The sequence below is a fragment of the Candoia aspera genome, chromosome 1, assembly GCF_035149785.1.
Source record: "Candoia aspera isolate rCanAsp1 chromosome 1, rCanAsp1.hap2, whole genome shotgun sequence".
Taxonomy (NCBI): domain Eukaryota; kingdom Metazoa; phylum Chordata; class Lepidosauria; order Squamata; family Boidae; genus Candoia; species Candoia aspera.
Genome location: NC_086153.1, coordinates 75,008,066 through 75,034,459, shown reverse-complemented (window position 1 = coordinate 75,034,459; position 26,394 = coordinate 75,008,066). Strand labels below are relative to the sequence as shown.

General features: G+C 40.4%; 1 protein-coding gene across 1 annotated transcript in view; it reads right to left on the bottom strand.

Moving 5' to 3' along the window:
• COG2 (component of oligomeric golgi complex 2) overlaps nt 1-17,782 on the bottom strand; it is a 35,827-nt gene extending 18,045 nt beyond the window's left edge. The window contains exons 1-6 of the mRNA XM_063307210.1: nt 17,630-17,782; nt 6,043-6,204; nt 4,885-4,950; nt 2,333-2,413; nt 1,579-1,679; nt 559-667 (exon numbers count right to left, since the gene is read on the bottom strand). Coding sequence (XP_063163280.1) covers nt 559-667; nt 1,579-1,679; nt 2,333-2,413; nt 4,885-4,950; nt 6,043-6,204; nt 17,630-17,686 — 576 coding nt within the window. The 5' untranslated portion in view covers nt 17,687-17,782. The remainder of the gene's footprint in view (nt 1-558; nt 668-1,578; nt 1,680-2,332; nt 2,414-4,884; nt 4,951-6,042; nt 6,205-17,629) is intronic.
• Nucleotides 17,783-26,394: the final 8,612 nt, after the last annotated feature.

The following is a 26,394-nucleotide window of genomic DNA, read 5'->3' as shown; positions in this document are numbered from 1 at the left end:
CAACATATTTCATGTTTTTCAGTTTTGTTTTGGTCTCAAATATGGACCAGAGACTGCGCATTAATTTTGATGGCATCATCTAAATCAAACCTATTTAAAGTTGATTAGTGGTAAGAGTCACAACAAAATAGAAAGCAATGTTGGAACATCCTTCCCCCAGAAGTGAGACAGGCCATCTCTCTCCTGGACTCTCGAAAAAGATTAAAGACCTGGTTTTGTCAGCAGGCTTGGAATGGGAGGGGGAACAGTCATATGTGGGGATGGCTAGCACCCTAGAGTGACTTCTGATGGACCTACTATATTTATGGTCTGATAAAGAACTCTTGCCCATCTTGATTCTATTACATTCTTACTTTTACTGTATTTATTGTATTTATAACTGTTTTGGTTTTTTAATTCTATTTTATTGTAAACCGCCCAGAGTCCCTCCTTGGGAGGGCGATGGGCGGTGATAAAATTTGATAGATAGATAGATAGATAGATAGATAGATAGATAGATAGATGTTGCTGAGATAGGGTGTTTTGTGGGGGGCAGCGCAAATAAGACAACATACTTACTGGTTTCAGCTTATCTAAAAGGGGCATTCCTTTACTCTGTACTGCATGAAATTGCAACTGGTTGAATTCTGTAGCAATTCTCTCTAATATCTGTCCGGTCAGAAGACGACTGAATTGGCACAAAGAAAGATATAACTTCAATAGAGAAAAAGCACATAATTTATTTTCTCTGTTTCTCTCTTCCCCTGTGTTTCTGTATGCATGTAAGTATGTACAAAGCCAATCTGTTCTGAACTACCAGCACTGATTCACAATTTAGCACGACCAAGAAATAGATCCAATAATAAGGCTCAGCAGTTAGGAAGGAACAGCTCTGAATTTTAATGGCTGAAATTATTAGAGTAGGGAACAGATCTAGATCACACCATTACAGTGGCCCAAGCCACACCTTTCAGCCTTTCATTTACATAGGGAAATAATTCCTTGAGAACTGAAACTTGGGCCAGTCTCGAGAATCAGGGATCATGTGAATTACACAGTGTGCCTGCGGCTGATCATATGCATCTAAATTAGTTTTAGAACAACTGCCTTTTTAAACACTATTTTTCTCTCAGAGAAAGCCTTCAGATGTTTCTTACATGGATATCACAGTTTGAAAGCATGCACAGCACCATCACGCACGAAGAACTCATATATATTTCAGAAAGACTGGGCTAACTGTAACTCATGTATAGTATATAAGAATATAAAAATACATATCCGTAGTCATTAAATTGGATGATATGCATACAGCAGTAATAGCAATTCAGGGAAAACATTATGACTATGGCTGCATTTTCTGAAAACAGTTTTAAGAGATCCATAGTGTCAATATTCAATTAGTTTATTCTAGAACAGCCCTGGGAAAATAAGTATATTATCTCATAACAGGCTTATGGGCAGCAATGTAAATGTTCTTCTAAATGTTTAATGGCACTTGCTGTTTTATCATATAATTACACAAGACCAAATATATTTTAATGGGAAACACATCCAAAGAAAAACAAACTGGTGAATGAAAATAAAATTCCAGTGCCATACCTGCTTCCTTCTAATGATGTTTCTTTTGAGTTTTGGGAGTGTAGAATTTTCTCTATTTTCTCAACTGATTTAATGACTTGAATAAGTCTCAAGACACACATCTAATTTAAAAAAAAAAGTAAATAATTGTTATTAATGTTGATTTTGATCTGCCTTTAAACTAAAATAGTCTTGCTCTGCTACACCAATTTTCTCTGAATCTAATGTCTACTAAACACCAGCATTTCTGAACATAGCAAAACATACTGTATGAGATCCCCAAAGAGCATATTTGAATGCATATTATACAGTACAAATAGGAAATAGAAACTGTATTATAAATAACAATCTTTTGGTTTTCTAATAAGGTAAATCTGGAACTAGAATTAGCTAACTTTTCATTTTGCTTTGTTGAGGGATAGCACAAAATTTCTTTATTAACTAGCATGTATACTGTGCTCCAAGCAGAAAAGACCCTGAGCAGTTACCTACTAGTCTACAGTAAGATCAAAAGCAGTAAATCATAAATCGTAAGCATTTACCAAAAAACTTTGTTCCAGAGAAATAATCAAACACCAAACACATGCCCATCACAAAATGGATCTCCATTTATAGTGATTTTGCTTTCAAGACCCTCTGGAATAGCTAACTTTCACTGGGTTTCCAAAAAACCAACATGGTGGGGATCAGTCTAATGATTAGGTTTCAACAGAGAAATACATTTTATGTCCATCTCTCTATGTTGCTCTTTTGATGTACAAATGCAACCAAATACCTTTTTTCTCCTGATATCTTCTTGTTTAGCTAATCGGTCATCAATTGCACGTATTTCTTCACTAACACATGACTTAAGACTCTATGGAACATCAACAAAAGTGTAAGCTTCACAACATTTGTTTTACAAAACAGCAAAAAATGCACCTATTAACCATTTTGCAAATGGAGAGCAACAGGCATCTTAAGAAAAAGGCAAGAAATTTCAGCAAAGAAAGTATCCAAGCAGTACTTCAATTGTATAATCCCATGAGACCTTGTAAAATAAGAATTGTCCAGGTTTCAATAAGTTACATCAGTTATCTTTGTGCATGGGTGGTTCATATTCATTCCAACAATTTCATTTCATTTCTATCATTTCAATTTATCCAATTATTCTTGCATGACCTCCTGGGTCTTAATAATTATTCCTATTTTTAGTTTCATACAAACTAAAACTAAAAAGTAATTAAGCAGCAGAGTCTTTCTTAGACTTATTTTTAACCAACTTTGCTAGCATTCTTTATCTGCATAAATGAATTCTCAAAACAGAAAAGTCTTAACTTACACATCTGAGAATAAAATAAATCAAAAGAAAATAAACTTGAGTATTTCACTTTCTAAAACCTGGTCTAATGATACAGATCATGAATATCTGTAAGGGAACACTAAGTCGACACAATTATCCACATTGGCTCCCTTAGTAGACTTACCTGCTCAGATTCACTCTAAAGGAAACTAAAGCGAAACATCATTTGATAGGCATTTTAAGTCCTCTTGTGATTATTTTGGGGAGTTGGGTAGCCTTATAAATTGAAAGAAGGAAGGAAGGACAGGCGGACAGACACTACAGTCTCCTTGAAAAACTGGAAAAATGTGGGCTGGATGGTCCCATTACCAGATGGATTCAGTTGGCTGAACAACAGTAGGGTCTATGGGTCTATGTTCACATGGAAGGAGATATGCAGTGGGGTGCCTCAGGGTTCTGTCCTGAGCCCAGTACTGTTCAACATCTTCATAAATGGCTTAAGATGAGGGAATAGAAGGCATGCTCATAAAATATCCAGATGACACAAAGCTGGAGGGATTGCTAATACACTCAGGCTCAAGACTCGTAAGGATCTTGATAAATTTGAACACTGGACCCTATTCAACAAAATGTTCTGTATTGGGATATATAAGGTTCTGCACTTTGGCAGGAAAAAACAAATGCATAGGCACAAGATAGGTGGTACCTGACTTATCAAAATACTTGTAAGAAAGATCTGGGGATCTTGGTAAACCACAGATTAAGGATGAGCCAGCAATGTCCTGCAGCTGCCAAAAAAGCCAGTGCAATTTTGGGCAGCATCAATGGAGGCATAGTGTCAAGATCACGGGAAATGACAGTACCGCCCTATACTGCACTAGTTAGATCACACCTGGAATGCTGTGTCTAATTCTGGCCACAATACAAAAAGGATGCTGAGGAACTGAAGAGCACAGCAAAGAGCAACGAAGATCCTGAGGGTAAGACAAGAACCAGTGGGTGGAAGCTTAACAGTGAGAGATCCAACCTTGAACTAAGGAGGAATTTTCTGACTGAGAGTGTTATTAAGTAATGGAACAACCTGCCTCCTGAAGTTGTGGGTGCTCCATCACTGAAGGTTTTCAAAAAAAGAAGACTGGACAGCCATTTGTCCAGAATGGTATGAGGACTCCCTATGGACAAGGGAGTCGGACTAGAAGACGTCCAAGGTCCCTTCCAACTCTGTGACTCTACGATTCTGTCTTTGCTACTACCTAACTTCCATCCAACAGTTATTTCTTCTCTAAAGTCTCTTTATATTTGTTAGTCCAATTCAGCTGATTTTTCAGCCTTTCTCCTGCAGTAAAGAAGTGTTAAACAAAAGTACAATGAGTGGGACTATAGTTAAAATCGCTAAATTGAAAAGATACAGAGTAAGACCCAGGTAGTATCAGAAATCATTTGCTGAGCTCTCAACCAAGCTATTTTAACTTGGAAAAAATCCTATCATATATGCCTATCATAACATCCCACAATATTGATTCATTATTTGCTTTTCTTTGCTATTCAACATAAGCCAAAGTTTTGGGTTAGGCACTTTTAAATTCCAGCTCAGCAGAAACAGGTAATTTTAACAGGCTAAGGAAATGTAATTCCATGCAGACATACACAAAAGTATTATAAGTAAATGTGTATGTTTAATACAATGTCTTGAATTAAGTAGTCTGGTTTATAGATCCAACTGTCTATTCTTCTAGAAGAAAAATAAATAAATTATTTGTCCAGGTACATAACTCTGGAAAATTTAGCTGTTTATGAATGACTGAATAAGTATAATTAAACTCTCTGTTCCATTGGTGATTTTTTTCAGTTTTTTTCTTACCATACAGAAATGTTCTTAAAATGATATTTAACACTTTGCTCCAAATAGAAGTATTTTTTTTCTCCACGTAATTCTCAAATTCTAACCTCCAAATAAAATTTGTGCATAAAGCTTTATTTACAAGATTAAGAAATATCCCTGAGGCAGCTATGGCCTTTACATGAGAAAATATTTCAGAACATACCATAACTTCCTCTCGCAACTGTCCCAAAGGCACTGAAAGCTGATTAAGGGCTTTGTCCATGCCAACCTAAAGAAATTCCCAAAACATATTTTTATTAATGAGCAGTTAAAAAAAATCAAAGGAATGCTTTTAGATATTTCTATTTTCATTTTTTTGTCACTTCTTTACTGATATATTCTGTTGTTGCTGTTTTACTGTTTTCTAAATTTAATTTATGTTAAAACTAAACATAAACACAGTGTATGTAAAACAGATTCTGTAATATATTTTCTTTCCACTGAGAACCAATGTTTAAAAATGTATCTACAATCACCATATTTTTCTTGTATACTCTATTTTATTAGGGATTGCCCATTATAGTCATAACACCAGCACTAGCTTTATTAAACTACCAGTTTTCACAGAAGGGTGATGAGGGGCAAGTGGTAAAAAACATGTATTCCCAAATCATGATGTAAACTCTGGCCCTTACATAAAATATAAAAGGGCAGAGTTTGCATTGTGATATCACAACGTATTTTTGGTCATTTTGGTGTCACTGTGGCTAGCTGAGAATGCTTCTACCTTTGGGGAGCTTGTACCTCTTGACTGCTTATTTTTAGTCCTTTGAGACATTCTGGCTTTACTGTATGTCTCTCATTTTCTATTAGCACTTACATGTTTCCTTTGGTATTACACATATTTAACTATTGTATGCTACAGATCTTTCAGTGCTTACTTCTGAAATGAAATACTTACTGACAGACAAAAAACAGGCAATATACATCTTGGTAGCAAATCACTTTAACTATTTTTTAATTCTTTTTTAAGTCACAGGCAACTGCCTGTTCTGGAGACCCTACGTGCAAAAATGTGCATCCTATCTCTACTACGTACAGCACGCTCTCTTCTCAACAGGGTGCCTTATCAAACTGCAGACAGCCTGCCTAATAGCCTGGATCTAGGCCAGAAAGTCTTAAAGTCACATTGAAATTAATGGGATAACTAGTCACACAACTAACTTAACTACTGTTGACTTATATTGGACTTAATTATAAATAATTTTCTTTGCACTGGCATTTCTTTCTACTGGCATATTTAATCTTAGACGCTTCGGGAATATATAATGTAAATGGTATAATATGCACTAAGCACACATAAGGCAATCTGTCAATTTACCAGGTTGGTAGAGAGATTAACAAAGTCTGCATAATCCTTGTTTATTAATTCAATCATGGCAGTTTTAAGAAGCTTGTAGTATAGTTCAAGATCATCACGAAGTTCTTCCAGCTGAACACGTTTTCTGCACTCAGACACAAAGTGATCAACATCAAAGTCTGGCTGCAAAAGGGAAAAGTATAAAAAGCATAATTGTTGAAAAACTGTTTATCATAGAAACTCTAATTCTTTATATTAAAAAAGCAGGATTTACTTATTTATGAAATGTATAGGCCACCCCAATCTGCTTTGACTCTGGGTGGCTTGCATTATACAACATTACTAAATACGGTAAAAAAAAATCATCAAAAGAGAAAAAATCAACCATCAATGGGAAAATCAACCAGGAAAAAATCAACCATCATTTAAAAACCAAATCAACACACAAGGGTCCATCATTCACTCTGACTCAGATTGTGGGGACAGAAGCAGGTTTTAAGGGCTCATCTGTATAGGGCCAAGGTGGGGGCCATACGAATCTTGGGGAAATTGTATTCCAGAGGGCAGGCACCATGGAAGAGAAGGCCTGCTTTCCGAATCCTACCAGGTGACAGTGAACATTAAACAAACTGTTGTTTAACTGATATGCTTATGTAACTTCCTGACATGAACAGATAGGACAATTTTTAAAATGAACTCCTAATTCTAGTGCCCCTTCAAATTTGTACTGCTGAAGAACAGGGGTCAGTGATATATAATGTTTTGTTTTGAGTTTACTCTATGTTATTTTATGTTCATTTTAACAGGAGAAAAAATTACATATGACAATTTGGGAAGAGTGTAGGGAAGGCCTTGATTCTCATGCTCAGCAGGGCAACAGAGGGGCTTTGGATTCAGAGATCAAGGTATGCCCTTGACCTTTCTGCAAGTACAGAAAGGGCTTCAACACTGAGTATACCAATACAGTGTAACAATTAAGATTTTGGTCTAGGCTGGGAACATGAATGAGGTATATAAAATCTGGCATGATTGGAAAAAATAGAATCTAGAGTCAACAAGTGAAGCTAAATGGTAGGAAATTTTAGGTATCAGTACTTCTTCATAAACTAGAGAACTCGGTGTATAATGATGGCCACCAATCTGGGCAGTCTTCAAAGAAAATTACCCAAGTTCATGGAAGATAAGCTATCAATGGGTATGAATCACTATGACTACACCTCCAGTACCAGAGTCAGTATGATTCTGGGTATCAAGAATGTCCTCCATTTGACCTTCGCACCCACATCTGCTTAGCTACTGTGGGAATATCATATAGGATTTAGGTCTAGTACAGCATTGCTCTACTTATATTTATACTGTTCTTTTCAGACCAAATTCATCTGTAACCAAATTCTGCAACATCCTACTTGGGCTGCATATATTCAGTTATTTAAATATTTCTAACGTACTCTATATTCCAAGTTCCCAGGATCGGGTATAGTCAATTAGGTTCATGTAAAACAAACAAGTGCACCAATGATCCAGAAAAAGATACATAATTATATGTAATAATTAGTAAACCAAACATTTGGATGAATAGCTAGGTGCTGAAATAAAATTCAAGCTCAATTTGTCTTCCATTTTCTGAGTATGTATATACTATAATCTTATATTAATTTCAAACTAACTATCATGGCCTTCAGCAAAGGATCGTTACCTTGTCGTGGTGCTGGAGCTTGAGCACCTCAATGATGCCATGAGCTAAACCGTGAAGGGCCACCCAAGACGGGAAGGTCATGACAGAGAGGTCAGACTAAATGCGATCCCTGGGGAAGGTAATGGCAACCCACCTCAGTATTCTTGCCGTGAAAACTAAATGGATCAGTACAACCAGAGATATGTCGGTATACCATTGGAAGGTGAGACCCCCAGGTCGGAAGATGGTCAAAATGCTACTGGGGAGGAACAGAGGATGAGCTCAACTAGCCCCAGACGTGATGACGCAGCTAGCTCAAAGCCGAAAGGACGGCTAGCGGCCGACGGTGCTGGTGGTGAACGGCGAATCCGATGTTCTAAGGATCAACACACCATCGGAACCTGGAATGTAAGATCTATGAGCCAGGGCAAATTGGATGTGGTTATTGGTGAGATGTCAAGATTAAAGATAGACATTCTGGGCGTCAGTGAACTGAAATGGACTGGAATGGGCCACTTCACATCAAATGACCACCAGATCTACTACTGCGGACAAGAGGACCACAGAAGAAATGGAGTAGCCTTCATAATTAATAGTAAAGTGGCTAAAGCAGTGCTTGGATACAACCCAAAAAATGACAGAATGATCTCAATTCGAATTCAGGGCAAGCCATCTAACATCACAGTGATCCAAATATACGCCCCAACCACAAATGCTGAAGAAGCTGAAGTAGAGCAGTTCTATGAGGATCTGCAGCACCTACTGGACAACACGCCTAAAAGAGATGTTATTTTCATCACAGGAGACTGGAATGCTAAGGTGGGCAGTCAAATGACACCTCGAACTACAGGTAAGTATGGCCTCGGAGAACAAAACGAAGCAGGACACAGGCTGATAGAATTTTGCCAAGACAATTCACTCTGCATAACAAACACTCTCTTCCAACAACCTAAGAGACGGCTTTATACATGGACTTCACCAGATGGACAACACCGAAATCAGATTGATTACATCCTTTGCAGCCAAAGGTGGCGGACATCTGTACAGTCGGTAAAAACAAGGCCTGGAGCTGACTGTAGTTCAGATCACGAACTTCTTCTTGCACAATTTAGGATCAGACTAAAGAGATTAGGGAAGACCCACAGATCAGCTAGATATGAGCTCACTAATATTCCTAAGGAATATGCAGTGGAGGTGAAGAATCGATTTAAGGGACTGGACTTAGTAGATAGGGTCCCGGAAGAACTCTGGACAGAAGTTGGCAGCATTGTTCAGGAGGCGGCAACAAAATACATCCCAAAGAAAGAGAAAACCAAGAAGGCAAAATGGCTGTCTGCTGAGACACTAGAAGTAGCCCAAGAAAGAAGGAAAGCAAAAGGCAACAGTGATAGGGGGAGATATGCCCAATTAAATGCAAAATTCCAGAGGTTAGCCAGAAGAGATAAGGAATTATTTTTAAACAAGCAATGCGTGGAAGTGGAAGAAGACAATAGAATAGGAAGGACAAGAGACCTCTTCCAGAAAATTAGAAACATTGGAGGTAAATTCCAGGCAAAAATGGGTATGATCAAAAACAAAGATGGCAAGGACCTAACAGAAGAAGAAGAGATCAAGAAAAGGTGGCAAGAATATACAGAAAACCTGTATAGGAAGGATAACAATATCGGGGATAGCTTTGACGGTGTGGTCGGTGAGCTAGAGCCAGACATCCTGAAGAGTGAGGTTGAGTGGGCCTTAAGAAGCATTGCTAATAACAAGGCAACAGGAGACGACGGCATCCCAGCTGAACTGTTCAAAATCTTGCAAGATGATGCTGTCAAGGTAATGCATGCTATATGCCAGCAAATTTGGAAAACACAAGAATGGCCATCAGACTGGAAAAAATCAACTTATATCCCCATACCAAAAAAGGGGAACACTAAAGAATGTTCAAACTATCGAACAGTGGCACTCATTTCACATGCCAGTAAGGTAATGCTCAAGATCCTGCAAGGTAGACTTCAGCAGTTCATGGAGCGAGAATTGCCAGATGTACAAGCTGGGTTTAGAAAAGGCAGAGGAACTAGAGACCAAATTGCCAATATCCGCTGGATAATGGAAAAAGCCAGGGAGTTTCAGAAAAACATCTATTTCTGTTTTATTGACTATTCTAAAGCCTTTGACTGTGTGGACCATAACAAATTGTGGCAAGTTCTTAGTGGTATGGGGATACCAAGTCATCTTGTATGCCTCCTGAAGAATCTGTATAACGACCAAGTAGCAACAGTAAGAACAGACCATGGAACAATAGACTGGTTTAAGATTGGGAAAGGAGTACGGCAGGGCTGTATACTCTCACCCTACCTATTCAACTTGTATGCAGAACACATCATGCGACAAGCTGGCCTTGAGGAATCCAAGGCTGGAGTTAAAATCTCTGGAAGAAACATTAACAATCTCAGATATGCAGATGATACCACTTTGATGGCTGAAAGTGAAGAGGAACTGAGGAGCCTTATGATGAAGGTGAAAGAAGAAAGTGCAAAAGCTGGTTTGCAGCTAAACCTCAAAAAAACCAAGATTATGGCAACCAGCTTGATTGATAACTGGCAAATAGAGGGAGAAAATGTAGAAGCAGTGAAAGACTTTGTATTCCTAGGTGCAAAGATTACTGCAGATGCTGACTGCAGTCAGGAAATCAGAAGACGCTTAATCCTTGGGAGAAGAGCAATGACAAATCTCGATAAAATAGTTAAGAGCAGAGACATCACACTGACAACAAAGGCCTGCATAGTTAAAGCAATGGTGTTCCCTGTAGTAACATATGGCTGCGAGAGCTGGACCATAAGGAAGGCTGAGCGAAGGAAGATCGATGCTTTTGAACTGTGGTGTTGGAGGAAAATTCTGAGAGTGCCTTGGACTGCAAGAAGATCCAACCAGTCCATCCTCCAGGAAATAAAGCCAGACTGCTCACTTGAGGGAATGATATTAAAGGCAAAACTGAAATACTTTGGCCACATAATGAGAAGACAGGACACCCTGGAGAAGATGCTGATGCTAGGGAGAGTGGAAGGCAAAAGGAAGAGGGGTCGACCAAGGGCAAGATGGATGGATGATATTCTAGAGGTGACGGACTCGTCCCTGGGGGAGCTGGGGGTGTTGACGACCGACAGGAAGCTCTGGCGTGGGCTGGTCCATGAAGTCACGAAGAGTCGGAAGCGACTAAACGAATAAACAACAAATCATGGCTTCCCCCAAAGATTCCTGAAAATTGTTGACTGAATTATACCATTCAATCCAGTTACAGAATTAAAATGTATTAATGATAATCCACCAAGTCTGTAATGTAACTGTGTCTTCTCTTCCTTTTGCTCAAAGAAATTGCAATCCATTTCCATCAAGCAAAGTTAATACAGTTTAGGGCAGGGGTTCTCTTAAAGGAATCAAAAGCAACATAAATGGGGAGAGGGGGGCAAAGTCTGGAATGAGTTCTGACAGCACCCCCACTTTCTGTGTGCATGCAAGCAAAGTGGAGTGTAAAGCCCAAAGCAATGTTTCCCCCTTCCCCAGCATCGTAATTTAAGTATACAGACTGTAAGAAAGATAACTAAAAGATTAAATTTGTAGCACAGAATTGTAAAATTCTTATAGGACTAAAACCTACAAGGAACTACTAAGTAAGTTATAATCAATATTAATATATTATCCATATAGAGTGATATATTAAAGCTAACCATATGTTATCATAAAAGTAATAAAATATGATAAAATATTATGCAATACTATTTATAAACAGAATAAAAACGAAAGTGGTAAAATACTGTTTTATGCTAATAGGCTAGAATAAGGAAAGGCAATAGGGTGAGCAGAAAACTAAACAGATAGCAATTCAACTATATAATTGCGGGTTTTGTTGGGTGTTTTTAATTCTTACTAGCACTGTATTCCTAGTGAACTTGACAAGACACTACTGCACAAAACCCATTATCAATTTATATTGCAATAGGATTGCAATGAGAAAGTAAATTGATGTGTAAAATTGGTAAGTACAACTAGACAACCTCGTAAGTATTGGAGATATAAGAGATCTTTGTAAAATCCTCTGTACAGATCCTCTGTAAAATGAGCATAAAGGACATGTAAAGAAATTGGAATAATCTAAAATCTGGCATTGTATCTTTCCCCAATTTTTCTTTACTATTTAGAACTAAATTTACATAAATAGAACCAAATGATTAATTGTAATGATTGCCTACTCTAAAAGACTCAGACTCACAAGCAGGAACTTAACGATATCTGATTTATTAAAGAATAGTATGCAAATACAGAGAAAGCTGAGAATGAGCAAAAGCGCGCCAAAGACAAACTAAAAACCCTCAGCTCAAACGTAATCCCTCCCCTCGCCCTGCCGTTGCAAACTCCCCCCCCCCAGGTGCTGGTAACCGTTTCTGCTGATGTCCTGGGAAAGGAACCTTGAACACACGAGATAACCCAAACACATTCCAATCCAGCTGCTAACATAACAATCCCACGAGATGGAATCCTCCTCCCCACCCAGACGAAACACGCATCAGCCAAATGACACGCGAAACGTTACGACGTACCGGCAACATTGGAACGGTGAACATGACATTAATTCATATAATCATGTTCCTCCATTATTGTTAAATCATTAGTAAGTTTTGTCATTAGAACAACTTCCCATAGCTAGCTTAAAAATTTTCTCACTCCTGAGGCACTTTTTCCCCAAAACTGAATATACAGTGTGCTGGGCTGTGATAAATCACGTAACAAATCAACATTTTACTTGGGCAAGAGAAATTTTGTAATCAAGAACTTCTTGCATCACATCATTGATTTTAACTCAGTATATTTTAAGTCAATTTGTGGTATCCTAATATGTTCATGGAACTCTGTGTTTTTAGATAACACTTCTGACTCCTGAGTTTATTTTACTTAGGCCAAATGTTTGTGAGATTTTTTTTTTAACTGGAGCTTATGACATCCATCTACCAGAGCCTGGAGCAAAAGGCATACTCTTAATTTTTTTGCTCAACAATCTGAACACTGAAATTGAACTGCGATTGCATTATTCTATGTAAAAATCCAGCTCCAGCTTTTTTCAGTTCAGCAGTGGCTATATGGAAAGGAAGAATCATCTGATTGGTCTTATTGTTAAGTAACTAGGAGTCAAAAAGTCTTGGAGCCAAGGGATAGTTGTGTGGGATATTCCATCCAAATACATACAACATTTACTATAGGACCATCCATTCTATATAAAAAGTATCTTGATGCCAGCATCTAAATTAAGGAATATAAAACTTGTGTTGATTCAGACCAAAAGCCTACGCACTTCTAAAGTAACTGTGGTGTAATGGTTAGGGTGATTAATTATCAGGAATCCCACATCTAAATAAAACTCACTGGGTAACTTTGGACTGTTTACTATCTCTTAGCCTAATTTACCTCATAGGGAAGTTGTGATGATTAAAAAAAAATGGGGGGGGGGGGGACACAGAAATTTATACATATGCTATCTTGACCTTCTGGAATGCAGGCAGAATATAAATTGTTAATCTACTCTTCTATATCACAATAGTTAATTTTAAAATATTTATTTAAAGAACTTATATGGCTGCCCAACTCAAACAATGCAATTTTGGAAAGCTTACAAGAAATAATCAAGATAAAAACAATGATCAATAATATTACTAATTAGATTTCTGTAGGAATTTCACACATAAAAACTTTTATGAAGTTTTACAATGGCCCAGCAATAGTGGGGAGCTTTTACAATGGCTGTATTGAGCTGATGTAAGGGTGGATTCTGCTGCTGATCATGGTTATTTTTGTTTCAAAGTGACTTAAGGTTTTATATATTTGTAAATTGGTTTTTAAATTTATTTTTACAGGTAGTCCTCATTTACTGAATGCAGTTGGGACTGGCAACCCCATTGCTAAGCAACAGGGTTGTAAAGTGAAAAATCATGTGACAGCACCCAACTTATGCTGCCCAGAGTCTCTTAGATAAGATGAGAAGCCACACAAATCAAATAAATAATATGCCAACCTTGCCTGTGCAAAGCATACAGACACATCAAATCACACATTAGCAAGACTATAGCACATTAACAAGCTGATTTATTTGGTTTCATAAAAAGATAAAGTCCCTTTTGAGGTTCCTAGCCATTTCCTGGATGTTTTCTGGCAGTGCACAAGTGGTTAACTCCTGCCTTCTGGACTCTTTTGATTTCCCAACCTAGCCAACTGATCCATTTAGTTTTCACGGCAAGAATACTGGGGTGGGTTGCCATTACCTTCCCCAGGGATCGCATTTAGTCTGACCTCTCTGTCATGACCTTCCCATCTTGGGTGGCCCTTCACGGTTTAGCTCATGGCATCATTGAGGTGCTCAAGCTCCAGCACCACGACAAGGTAACGATCCTTTGCTGAAGATGGTCAAAATGCTACTGGGGAGGAACAGAGGATGAGTTCAACTAGCCCCAGATGTGATGACGCAGCTAGCTCAAAGCCAAAAGGACGGCTGGCGGCCGATGGTGCTGGTGGTGAACAGCGAATCCAATGTTCTAAGGATCAACACACCATTGGAACCTGGAATGTAAGATCTATGAGCCAGGGCAAATTGGATGTGGTTATTGGTGAGATGTCAAGATTAAAGATAGACATTTTGGGCGTCAGTGAACTGAAATGGACTGGAATGGGCCACTTCACATCAAATGACCACCAGATCTACTACTGTGGACAAGAGGATCACAGAAGAAATGGAGTAGCCTTCATAATTAATAGTAAAGTGGCTAAAGCAGTGCTTCGATACAATCCAAAAAATGATAGAATGATCTCAATTCGAATTCAGGGCAAGCCATCTAACATCGCAGTGATCCAAATATACGCCCCAACCACAGATGCTGAAGAAGCTGAAGTAGAGCAGTTCTATGAGGATCTGCAGCACCTACTGGACAACACGCCTAAAAGAGATGTTATTTTCATCACAGGAGACTGGAATGCTAAGGTGGGCAGTCAAATGACACCTGGAATTACAGGTAAGCATGGCCTGGGAGAACAAAACGAAGCAGGACATAGGCTGATAGAATTCTGCCAAGACAACTCACTCTGCATAACAAACACTCTCTTCCAACAACCTAAGAGACGGCTTTATACATGGACTTCACCAGATGGACAACACCGAAATCAGATTGACTACATCCTTTGCAGCCAAAGGTGGCGGACATCTATACAGTCGGTAAAAACAAGACCTGGAGCTGACTGTAGTTCAGATCACGAACTTCTTATTGCACAATTTAGGATCAGACTAAAGAGATTAGGGAAGACCCACAGATCAGCTAGATATGAGCTCACTAATATTCCTAAGGAATATGCAGTGGAGGTGAAGAATAGATTTAAGGGACTGGAATTAGTAGATAGGGTCCCGGATGAACTCTGGACAGAAGTTTGCAACATTGTTCAGGAGGCGGCAACAAAATACATCCCAAAGAAAGAGAAAACCAAGAAAGCAAAAATGGCTGCCTGCTGAGACAGTGGAAATAGCCCAAGAAAGAAGGAAAGCAAAAGGCAACAGCGATAGGGGGAGATATGCCCAATTAAATGCAAAATTCCAGAGGTTAGCCAGAAGAGATAAGGAATTATTTTTAAACAAACAATGTGTGGAAGTGGAAGAAGACAATAGAATAGGAAGGACAAGAGACCTCTTCCAGAAAATTAGAAACATCGGAGGTAAATTCCAGGCAAAAATGGGCATGATCAAAAACAAAGATGGCAAGGACCTAACAGAAGAAGAAGAGCTCAAGAAAAGGTGGCAAGAATATGCAGAAGACCTGTATAGGAAGGATAACAATATCGGGGATAGCTCTGATGGTGTAGTCAGTGAGCTAGAGCCAGACATCCTGAAGAGTGAGGTTGAATGGGCCATAAGAAGCATTGCTAATAACAAAGCAGCAGGAGACGATGGCATCCCAGCTGAACTGTTCAAAATCTTGCAAGATGATGCTGTCAAGGTAATGCATGCTATATGCCAGCAAATTTGGAAAACACAAGAATGGCCATCAGACTGGAAAAAATCAACTTATATCCCCATACCAAAAAAGGGAAACACTAAAGAATGTTCAAACTATCGAACAGTGGCACTCATTTCACATGCCAGTAAGGTAATGCTCAAGATCCTGCAAGGTAGACTTCAGCAGTTCATGGAGCGAGAATTGCCAGATGTACAAGCTGGGTTTAGAAAAGGCAGAGGAACTAGGGACCAAATTGCCAATATCCGCTGGATAATGGAAAAAGCCAGGGAGTTTCAGAAAAACATCTATTTCTGTTTTATTGACTATTCTAAAGCCTTTGACTGTGTGGACCAGAACAAATTGTGGCAAGTTCTTAGTAGTATGGGGATACCAAGTCATCTTGTCTGCCTCCTGAAGAATCTGTATAACAACCAAGTAGCAACAGTAAGAACAGACCACAGAACAACGGACTGGTTTAAGATTGGGAAAAGAGTACGGCAGGGGTGTATACTCTCACCCTACCTATTCAACTTGCACGCAGAACACATCATGAGACATGCTGGGCTTGAGGAATCCAAGGCTGGAGTTAAAATCGCTTTTAACATTAACAATCTCAGATATGCGGATGATACCACTTTGATGGCTGAAAGCGAAGAGGAACTGAGGAGCCTTATGATGAAGGTGAAAGAAGAAAGTGCAAAAGCTGGCTTGCAGCTAAACCTCAAAAAAGCCAAGATTATGGCAACCAGCTTGATTGATAACTGGCAAATAGAGGGAGAAAATGTAGAAGCAGTGAAAGACTTTGTATTTCTAGGTGCAAAGATTACTGCAGATGCTGACTGCAGTCAGGAAATCAGAAGACGCTTAATCCTTGGGAGGAGAGCAATGACAAATCTCGATAAAATAGTTAAGAGCAGAGACATCACACTGACAACAAAGGTCCGCATAGTTAAAGCAATGGTGTTCCCCGTAGTAACATATGGCTGCGAGAGCTGGACCATAAGGAAGACTGAGTGAAAGAAGATAGATGCTTTTGAACTGTGGTGTTGGAGGAAAATTCTGAGAGTGACTTGGACTGCCAGGAGATCAAACCAGTCCATCCTCCAGGAAATAAAGCCAGACTGCTCACATGAGGGAATGATATTAAAGGCAAAACTGAAATACTTTGGCCACATCATGAGAAGACAGGACACCCTGGAGAAGATGCTGATGCTAGGGACAGTGGAGGGCAAAAGGAAGAGGGGCCGACCAAGGGCAAGGTGGATGGATGATATTCTAGAGGTGACGGACTCGTCCCTGGGGGAGCTGGGGGTGTTGACCACCGACAGGAAGTTCTGGCGTGGGCTGGTCCATGAAGACACGAAGAGTCGGAAGTGACTAAACGAATAAACAAAAACAAAAACAAACAAAAAAACAAGCCAACAGCCTGGGTATTTCTTGGATGTCTCCCACCCAAACATTAACCAAGCCTGGCCCTGCTTAATCTTTCCAGATCAAAGTCGGCCAGGTGCTGCCACCTAGCTGGGCCCCATGGGTCTTCCCACACCAAGCCGATCCCTGGCAAAAACGTGAATGCGTGGGCAGGGCGCAACCCACGGGAGCGCAGGGGTTCCCTTGACCGAGTACAGAGCTCATGCCTCCCCCGACACACCCACAAAATATAAACGATCAACGCCGCTTCTCTGCCCTGAAGGAGAAAGAGCAGCTGCTCGCGGCCTTTGATTTTTTAGGGGGTCCGCGGGAGGAGAGGCGCCCGCACGGGCGCCCCGCGGGGGACTCGGCCTGCGCTGCCCTCCAGCCTCCTCCGCAGCCCCCCGCCCCTGCGGGCCAAATCCTCTCCCTCGCCCTGGAACCACCGCCCCTCCCGCGGAGCTTCAGCCCAGCCCTCCGCCGACCCCTCCTCTTGTAGCGCCCCTCTCACTTTCATAAACTCATCCTTATCGAAGCACAAGTTGTCGGGTCCACGCGGCAGATTCATCGCGCCCGACCGGGAGCCACCCGCAGCAGCCACGTCCCCGCAACCAGCCTCCTCAGGGGAGAAGCGAGCCACTTCCGCCAGACAACAACGGCGGGATCCGGCCTGGCCTTCTCGGGCGCTCGAGGGCGGCCTCTGGAGGCTTCCAGGCCCGCTGCAGCCACGGAAGAAGAGAAGCCGCGGGACGGATGGCAAGTCGCCTCCTGCCTGAGCGGAGAGGGAAGCCGACTTGAAAGCTTCCCTTCTGGGCATGCAGGGGCTTGGAAAGAAAGAGGAGAGCCGCTTTCCGCTCGGATGACGCGTGGAGGCCACGCATCTGTATCTGGGAGCCCCCTGCTGCGTGAAAGCGCCCCCCACCCCTCCTTGAGTTGGCCGAAAAGTTCCTCCCCCCGCGTGGTCGTCATCATCACCACAATACAATATTATAGTAATAAAATAATAATAATAATAATAATAATAATAATAATAATAATAATAATGTGATATAATAATACAATTTATATGCCACCCGACTCGCAGCGACTCCCAGCGACTCTGGACGGTTTTCTGCCCCTGTTGGTGATCCCATTCTTACTTCTGGGCAAGACACTATCCATCCCCTACTTTCCTCCCAAGCTGGCAAAGCCCAACAGAGCTTACAGATTCTTCTGCTTCATTCATTTGCTAATTCTTAACATTTGTTTTTTATCCTGATATATTTCTGATTTTCCTTTTTTCAAAGAAGGCCTGGGTGTGCTTGTATAAGTAACCAACTGTTGCTGGCATCGAAAGAAAGCCAATACTCGGCAACGGGGGACATTCTATAATTAGTTCCACAATTGGGCTGATAAAAATTGGAACAATAAATAAGTGGGCCTTTCTATAGTTGTGGGGTTATAAGTTTTGGCTCTCCCAGAATTCAGACATAGGAAAAATTCCCTTAAAGAGACCTTAAGGATAAATACTTGAGTATTTGCCATTTCAAATGTCCAGGTCCCAAGGAGTTAGGAGTTTCAGCATACAGTAGTTCTTTGAATGTAGACTGAAGTCTTTGAGCAGCTAGCACAGTGTTTTATTGTTACCTGAATCACTGTTACCTGATATATATATAGGCTGCTGCCAATAGCAGTCTAATTCTGCATGAGCTGCAGACTTTACTCGACTTCTGGGGATTTTACTTTACTTTACAGAATTTACTCAACTTCCGGGGACCAGTGATGTCAGCAGGGGAGCAAAGGACAGGTGCGGTGTGGCACTCAAAGCCTGCTCCTTTTGTATGTGTGGCTGTATTACACGCACATAAGAAAGGATGGGGCATCAGTCACAGCTCCACACCCCGTATGTTGAAGAGTTTGACAACCTCCCCATGCTTGAACTACAAAATGCCAGCTTTTCATCTGTTATGTGTATATGGTCTCATTGCTTTCAACTTAAAGACGAAATCAAGCAGCCCCTGTGGATAATCATTTGCAACTGGCAGCAGCATCACATCTGTCCCTGAAAGTTCCTTATCCCACAGATCATCCTGTCATGTGAAGAGTCTTCACGCAAAAAGACTGGATTTGTCATGTTTCATATTTTAAAGCTTCTTTTATCTCCTTTGGCTTCTCAGTACAAGCTTTCTCTTCCTTTTAGTAATGATCATATCTCTTACCTTGCTTGTTTGATGCTGGTATATTTTTGTGCTGAAATTGCTGTGTGCTTTTTAAGAAGGATGGCATGGTGAGAGAAACTTTAGGATTTAACTTATTCCTTTTGAAATGTGAGCTGTTCCAAGATAATGGCTTAATTATCAGAAGCCCTCAGAAAATAATGACTCAGTGGATAACCATAAGAGTGATTTTATCGCATCAAGATAAGCATACTAAAGCTGTGTCTTTTACAAGCTTCAGTTGTATTCCAGCATAATACAAAGGACTGGGGATAAATTAGAGCGCAGGGGATTCAGTGGTAATATGGGTTCTTCTGGAAATCTAATAGTTGGGTCACACATTTGTTGGAATGAAAATATTGTGCCTCCTCAACTTATGCTCAGCTGATACATATGTGATTGTAACTAAACATTATATCATAGAAATACCTTCAGCCTCCAGTGGTTTTCTAATGAAACTGAATCTTGTACAGTCAAAATATTGTAATGTTCCAATTGATTGTGGTTAAATTGATTACTTATTCCTGATTTTCCTTCCTGAGGAGGCCTCTATCTCCTGTAATTCTGTGACTGTTGAGCTGCCCCATTTCTTTCTTCTATGCCCTTAACTTTCAGTCTCACTGGCTGCCCCCCCTCCAATTTATTAACAATGGCTGAATTTTTGTCAATTGATTTAGCAATTAGCAGTCTCTTCAGAAAGGTAGCATATTGTGTAATAGCAGGCCTGCTTCTTTTGCAGGACATTATGCTCAGAAGAGCATTGAGGAACATGTATTTGTCAGGCAAAGGCACAAAAAGATAGGATACTTCTTGCTCCAGAACAAGAAAAAAAAAACGTCTTCATATGTGAACAAAGGTTGTCTTTTAAAATGTAACAAAATAAAACCTAAAGAAATTGTATTCTGGCAATCTTATCTAGAAGGCATTTGGTTTCAGCTTCTAATAACAAAGGTGGCTGTTCTCCCTTCTATGAATTTAATGTTTGTTATGTCTGCACAGAATTTGTGCTAAAGAGTTCTGTGGGTATCGATTAGAAACTGGAATATTAGATACTAAGAATTACATAGAGAATTATTTTATTGATCCTTAGCAGTAATAGACAAAAGCCATATTGCTGCCTCATTCTGAGGAGTTTGGTGTTTTGTCAGTGTATGAAATTGGGAATCTTCCATAGCCACTGAAAGTATAGTAGAAAGCACAGTGTGTGTTGTGGCACCTTACAAATTTGCTGTGGAATAAACTTACAGTCTACATTATCATGGGCTCTACTTTATATAACACTATCTCACAATGGAACAGATTGAGATTTAATTAATTATGTTTCCTGTATCAGGCTTAACATAGCACTCTTGCAAAATCTGAAAATACTGTAAATATTGCTGAAGAATGCCAGTCTCCAACTAGAATTTTTTTTGCTCATATTAAGATATACTTGAATTAAAGTTTAAGTCTTTTTAAAAAAAATAATCAGGTTCTTCATATGTACTCATTCATTAAGAACTCCATTAATGAATACATCCATACACACAAGCAATAATATAATTATATTATAACAAGGAGGAGTGAGAAATTGTCTAAATACATGACACAAATTTTGACACAGAAATCCATAAAAACTTCAAAAAGTGCAACAGAATTTCTGGATAGGCTCTTTTATTTTCCTGCTTAATTACCTCTGTGCATATTAATACTATCCTGTTACTGCAAGTCAAAGAGCACAGTGAAAAAAATGGGACAAAAATTAAATGTAAAGGCCAAACTAATGACAACAGGTGGAACAACCAACCTAAGAATTGGCAATGAAGATATTGAAGTGTTGGATAGCTTCTGCCTTTTAGGATCAACTATCCTGAAAACGGTAAAGGAACAAGCGGTCAAGAAATGCAACGCAGCCTAGCACTTGGTAGAGCAGCCATGAAGGCCTTGGAAAAGATATTCAGATGCCATGATGTGTCTATACTTAACAAAGATCAGAACTGTCTAAGCCATGCTATTCCTTGTGACACTCTATGGAAGCGAAAGTTGGTCTTTGGAGACGCAGGATAGGAAGAGTATTGGTGCCTTTGAACTTTGGTGTTGGAGAAGACTCCTGAGAATACCGTGGACAGCCAAGAAAGCAAACTGATGGATCATCAAACAGATCAACTGGGAATTCTCACTTGAGGCACAAATGACCAGGTTCAAATTATCCTATTTTGGACACATAATGTGAAGTTACCCAGCTCTCTGGAAAAGGCTGTAATGCTGGAAAAGGTGGAAGGAAATTGAAGAAGAGGACAACCATCAGCAAGGTGGATGGATTCAGTTACAGTGGTGATAAGTGCACTGTTGGGAGACATGAAAGAACAGTTTAGGGATAGATCATCATCGAGCAAATCTATCTTCGTGGTGGCCAGGAGTCTAACACAACTTGATGGTTCATCATCATCATCATCATCATCATCATCATCATCATCATCTTAATACAATAAAATAAAATTGCTATCTTTTGGAACCTGAGAGATTGTTCCATAAAGAATAATGCTCATATAAAGCCCAGGAAGTTAACTTATACTGCAGAAATAATTTGTTCATTTGAGAGCACTAACACAGTACTGCAGGGACGACCAGCTAGAACTCAATTATCAAAAAACTAAAACCATTTGCCAAAGGGCCTAAGAACCACTCCTGGAGCATAGATGGCCACAAGTCTGAGCAGATCTCCTCTTTCAAATACTTGGGGGTAGTTCTCCATTCTGCTGGCAGTAGGAAAGCCCACAGGGACTATGTTGCTGAAAATGCACAGAGGAGCTCATCTGCCATCCTTAAATTCCTCAGGACAAGAGGTGGCCACTATATACCTGCAGCACTCAAATTATTTGAAGCCAAGCCAATAGCACAACTTCTTTATTGTGCCCAGTTGGGCCCCTTCTCTAATTTTGCACCATTAGAACTTGCACAGTCCAAATTTCTAAGATCGGCCCTTCAGGTCTCAAAATGTGTCTCTAATGCCACCCTGCAACTAGAGACAGGCCTCATGAAAGTGGAGGCTAGAGTGTGGGTGACCATACGCAACTATTGGCTCAGACTATCCTTTTTTCCCCTTGACCTTGCTCCATTAACTATGAGGAATGACTTTCAGTCCACATGGAAACAGGCAGCGGCAACTAAAATCTCATCCCTGCGCTTCTCTCCAGGTCTTCTACTCAGCATGGGATATGATCAGGCCAAAACACTTACTAAACTTACAATATTACTTTTATTGTAAACCGCCCGGAGTCCCCCATTGGGGGAGATGGGCGGTGATATAAATTTAAATAATACAATAAATAAATAAATAAATAAATAGTAAACAGTGTGCAGCAGACACAGAGTTCCAATTGGATCTAGCCAGGACTCCAACCTTTATTGGCAGTGAATCCAACAGGTATTCTGCCTCCACTCTGACATGCTTAACTAAACTTGACGTCCCTAACCACAGGAGGGCCTTTACTCTGGCACAATGTCATGCCGTCCCCTCAGCTGTCCTTGAAGGCTGAAACAGGAAGATTCCTCACCCGGAGAGACAATGCGCCTGTGACTCTGGACACACAGAAACAACAGCGCAAGTGCTTCTCCAGTGCCTGTATTACAGAGACATTTGTACTAGCCTCATCTCACCGTTACTACATAAAGACCTAGGGCACACAGGACAATTCTACACCTCCCTGCTGCTGTCAGTTATGAGCCCTGCTACAACATATAACATTGCCAGGTTCTGCACAGCAGTGCTTAAAATCAGGCCAATAACCTGTGCCATAAACTAGTCTTAATGAGCATCTAGTTCATCATAGTAGAGTGCTCTGTAATTTGATAGATGTGGTCTGCCATATACTAACCTTTATGCTCCCCTACATCCATCTAATGCTCCTACCCCTCCTTTTAGATTCCTTTTAGGCTTTTGGTTTTTATGTATGCTTTCTGTTTTATATCTTTTAGCTTTTTATATTATTATATCTTTTAGATTCTGATGTATTTTCTGGGCTTTTTAATTGATTGTACCCCACCCTCCTTATGGTGGTTTTTGACTGTAATAAAGATTTGATTTGATTTGTTCATTAGGCCAGAGTTGGCTTTTTTTTTTTTTTGACTAAAAATGGCTCTCTGGGGTCTCATAGAGCACCTGTTCCTTGATTTTTTGACAGGAAATGCCTGAGTGAATTGATGCCCTCTTAGCAGAACATTTATCTGGTTCATGCAAGTTTAGTGCTCTCAACAGAAAGTTAATGAGCAATTTTATACATGTTGGTCCAAGATCTGAGAATGGCAGCTCCTTTCCACATTATTGTCCCATCAAACCCTGCAGGGGGATGAGCCCTGAGAGGTCCTTCTTCACCATTTTGTACTCACTCTGTTTTACATGTGAATGAGATTTCAGAACTATAACCAAATATATGTAGTTAACATTTCAGAAGCAGTTTGGGACAAAATGTTCTTTGTCCCAGTGAAGTGTTGCTAACTGCTTCAAGCCAACTTTTTAAAGGAACTCCTGATCAGGAGCAAATCAAAATTATTCTAGTGCAAATGTCTGTTGATGTCCTGATTACCAGGAAACACACTGAGGCGAGGACTTGGTCTCTAATATTTATTAGTAGTACTTAACAAGAATCCTAACAAACTGAGAAAGCGTGGGAAAACCCAGCCATATAAACCCCAAAGGTTAAGGCGGTCCCGATCTGTGTCTCTTTGAATGGCTGAACAGTTCCTCAGTGCTACGCATGCGCTTGACAGTCTGGGTGAGAGCCCCCTGCTCGCCATCCTTACTCATGACAGTTGATTTTCCACCTACTATAATTCAAATTGTAGTTTGAGGCTGTTAAAGTGGGTGAACTGTTGTAGAGGGAACCAACAGAATTATTTGTTCATTGTAAATGTTTTTCTCCAGCTTCTCTATTTGTTCTTTCAGTGAATGGTGCTATTTAACATTGAAGCAGAGAGAGCAAAGAAAACATCTCTAGCTTAATCTAACATAAGACCTATGCTGGTTCAGACCGTAGGGCTATCTAATCCGGTCTTCCCTCCCTCCCCCCCTCCCCGCTCCAAGTTAGTTTTTGACTCCTGGCAACTTCCGGGACTAGTCCCTGCAGTTTTCTTGGCAAGATTTCAGAAGTGGTTTGCCCTTGCCTGCTTCCTAGGGCTGAGAGAGTGTGACCAACCCAAGGTCACCCAGCTGGCTTTGTGCCTAAGGCAGAACTAGAACTCACAGTCTCCCAGTTTCTAGCCTGGTGCCTTAGCCACTACACCAAACTGGTTCTCCTTCTCTGTTTCTATAGTGACTATATTGGAGCCGCTCTGCCTTGATCCTGGAGGTAATCTATCAGTTTCCATTCTTTATCCTTTATGAATTCTTCTAAAGCAGCGTTTTTCAAACTTGGCAACTTTAAGATGGGTGGACTTCAGTTCCCAGAATTCCAGTTGAAGTCCACACATCTTAAAGTTGCCAAGTTTGAAAAATACTGGTCTAAACCCTTTCAAAGCTGTTTTAGATATCCAGCATTATATCTTGTGCAAGCACATTCCACAGTTTAATTGAACACTAGCCATTAATATTTAGGTTGTCTTGAATTACACCATTTGGCTTTGTTCAATTACCAGAACATTACACGTCAGTCTTTAGGACCAACATCTGATATGCATAAGTTCCTCTTCTATATCACAAGGAAGGTTTATATATGCAAAAGAAGCTTTCTTCTATAGATGTTCTCCGAAAGCATGGTTATTGTAGAGCAGTGTTTCTCAACCTTAGCAACTTTAAGATGTGTGGACTTCAACTCCCAGAATTCCCCAGCCAACAGTAAAATCTCAATGGAATACAATAGAATATAACCCCTCTCATGTTCCACATGACTGATTATTTGGCATCATGAATCAAAAACACAAAGTCAGAGAACAAAACCCCCACATATCAGAACATGATTATCCAGTGGAAGAACTTGCTTCTTGTTATCAAGGATCCTAGCTCAATTTTAAAAACTACATTTATTCATAAAAATGTTTCTATATATTTTCCCTTCAGCAAAGGATCGTTACCTTGTCGTGGTGCTGGAGCTTGAGCACCTCAATGATGCCATGAGCTAAACCGTGAAGGGCCACCCAAGACGGGAAGGTCATGACAGAGAGGTCAGACTAAATGCGATCCCTGGGGAAGGTAATGGCAACCCACCCCAGTATTCTTGCCGTGAAAACTAAATGGATCAGTACAACCAGAGATATGTCGGTATACCATTGGAAGGTGAGACCCCCAGGTCGGAAGATGGTCAAAATGCTACTGGGGAGGAACAGAGGATGAGCTCAACTAGCCCCAGACGTGATGACGCAGCTAGCTCAAAGCTGAAAGGACGGCTAGCGGCCGATGGTGCTGGTGGTGAACGGCGAATCCGATGTTCTAAGGATCAACACACCATTGGAACCTGGAATGTAAGATCTATGAGCCAGGGCAAATTGGATGTGGTTATTGGTGAGATGTCAAGATTAAAGATAGACATTCTGGGCGTCAGTGAACTGAAATGGACTGGAATGGGCCACTTCACATCAAATGACCACCAGATCTACTACTGCGGACAAGAGGACCACAGAAGAAATGGAGTAGCCTTCATAATTAATAGTAAAGTGGCTAAAGCAGTGCTTGGATACAACCCAAAAAACGACAGAATGATCTCAATTCGAATTCAGGGCAAGCCATCTAACATCACAGTGATCCAAATATACGCCCCAACCACAAATGCTGAAGAAGCTGAAGTAGAGCAGTTCTATGAGGATCTGCAGCACCTACTGGACAACACGCCTAAAAGAGATGTTATTTTCATCACAGGAGACTGGAATGCTAAGGTGGGCAGTCAAATGACACCTCGAATTACAGGTAAGTATGGCCTGGGAGAACAAAATGAAGCAGGACATAGGCTGATAGAATTTTGCCAAGACAATTCACTCTGCATAACAAACACTCTCTTCCAACAACCTAAGAGACGGCTTTATACATGGACTTCACCAGATGGACAACACCGAAATCAGATTGATTACATCCTTTGCAGCCAAAGGTGGCGGACATCTGTACAGTCGGTAA